Below are 829 nucleotides of genomic sequence, written 5' to 3'. Positions count from 1 at the left end.
GGAAACCAGTTACTTCACTGCATTTCTGACTTCTGAGGCTATGTGGGTATCATTAGCCCACGCCCCAGACTGCAGCCTCTCTACATCTGGGTCCGAGTGCAGCCCCGATCCCAGCAGGTCCTGGCAAGCCCCTGCACAGCCTCTGCTTCCAGAGAAAGCTGAACTCCAGCTCAGACTTATTTTTCTCATTAACTGTTCTAACGCAGCCTTGCTTTTTCTTTTGCCGTCTATTTTCTAATGGAAGCAGTGACTGAAGGCACTGTTTTCTGGAACATTTTAACAATGGGGAAAAAACCACAGGCTTCAGCTAGTGCTAGCAGGACATACTGATATATTCCCCGATGTCTGCCTATGCTTCTGGTGCTCTTTTCATTGTATTTCTTATTCTTCACCATCCCCCAGCCCCTGCTGGGCACCCGCCTCCCTTATCCTGCTCTCACCAGACCTCCAGCCAGACCCTGCCATCTCTCTAGGAAAAAAAAAAACATATACATGCTACGATGGTGCAGCAAAGCTGGTGGCCAGGCTCCAGCTTTGGAAAAGCGGGGTCTTAGTGAAGACACTGGTGGTACTGGGGTTATGGGGAACCCAAGCAAGGCACGGATGAGGAAGGGGCTCCCGAGGGTTAAGACTGGCCTGTCCATTTGGTGGGACTGGCTCACAGTGGGACTGCTCTGACGTGGCTCACGAGCCGGTGGCTGGCAGAAACGCTGTAGTCTGCTAACAGTTATTTCCAACACGTTTCTTGGCTCGGCTCCTGCGTGAGGCAGTGACCCAAAGACTCCCAGCCAGCTCTCACACGCTGGACCTTCGCCGGGCTGTGGGAAAT

General features: G+C 52.7%; 1 protein-coding gene across 1 annotated transcript in view; it reads right to left on the bottom strand.

Annotated features, from left to right (window-relative positions):
- CPN1 (carboxypeptidase N, polypeptide 1) overlaps positions 1-829 on the bottom strand; it is a 12562-nt gene that overhangs the window by 6313 nt on the left and 5420 nt on the right. Inside the window, exons 6-7 of the mRNA XM_009880475.1 lie at positions 545-574; positions 446-467 (exon numbers count right to left, since the gene is read on the bottom strand). Coding sequence (XP_009878777.1) covers positions 446-467; positions 545-574 — 52 coding nt within the window. The remainder of the gene's footprint in view (positions 1-445; positions 468-544; positions 575-829) is intronic.

This window comes from Charadrius vociferus, unplaced genomic scaffold (assembly GCF_000708025.1).
Source record: "Charadrius vociferus isolate BGI_N301 unplaced genomic scaffold, ASM70802v2 scaffold443, whole genome shotgun sequence".
NCBI lineage: Eukaryota > Metazoa > Chordata > Aves > Charadriiformes > Charadriidae > Charadrius > Charadrius vociferus.
Note: the sequence above shows the minus strand (reverse complement) of the source record. Positions and strands in the feature narration are given on the sequence as shown.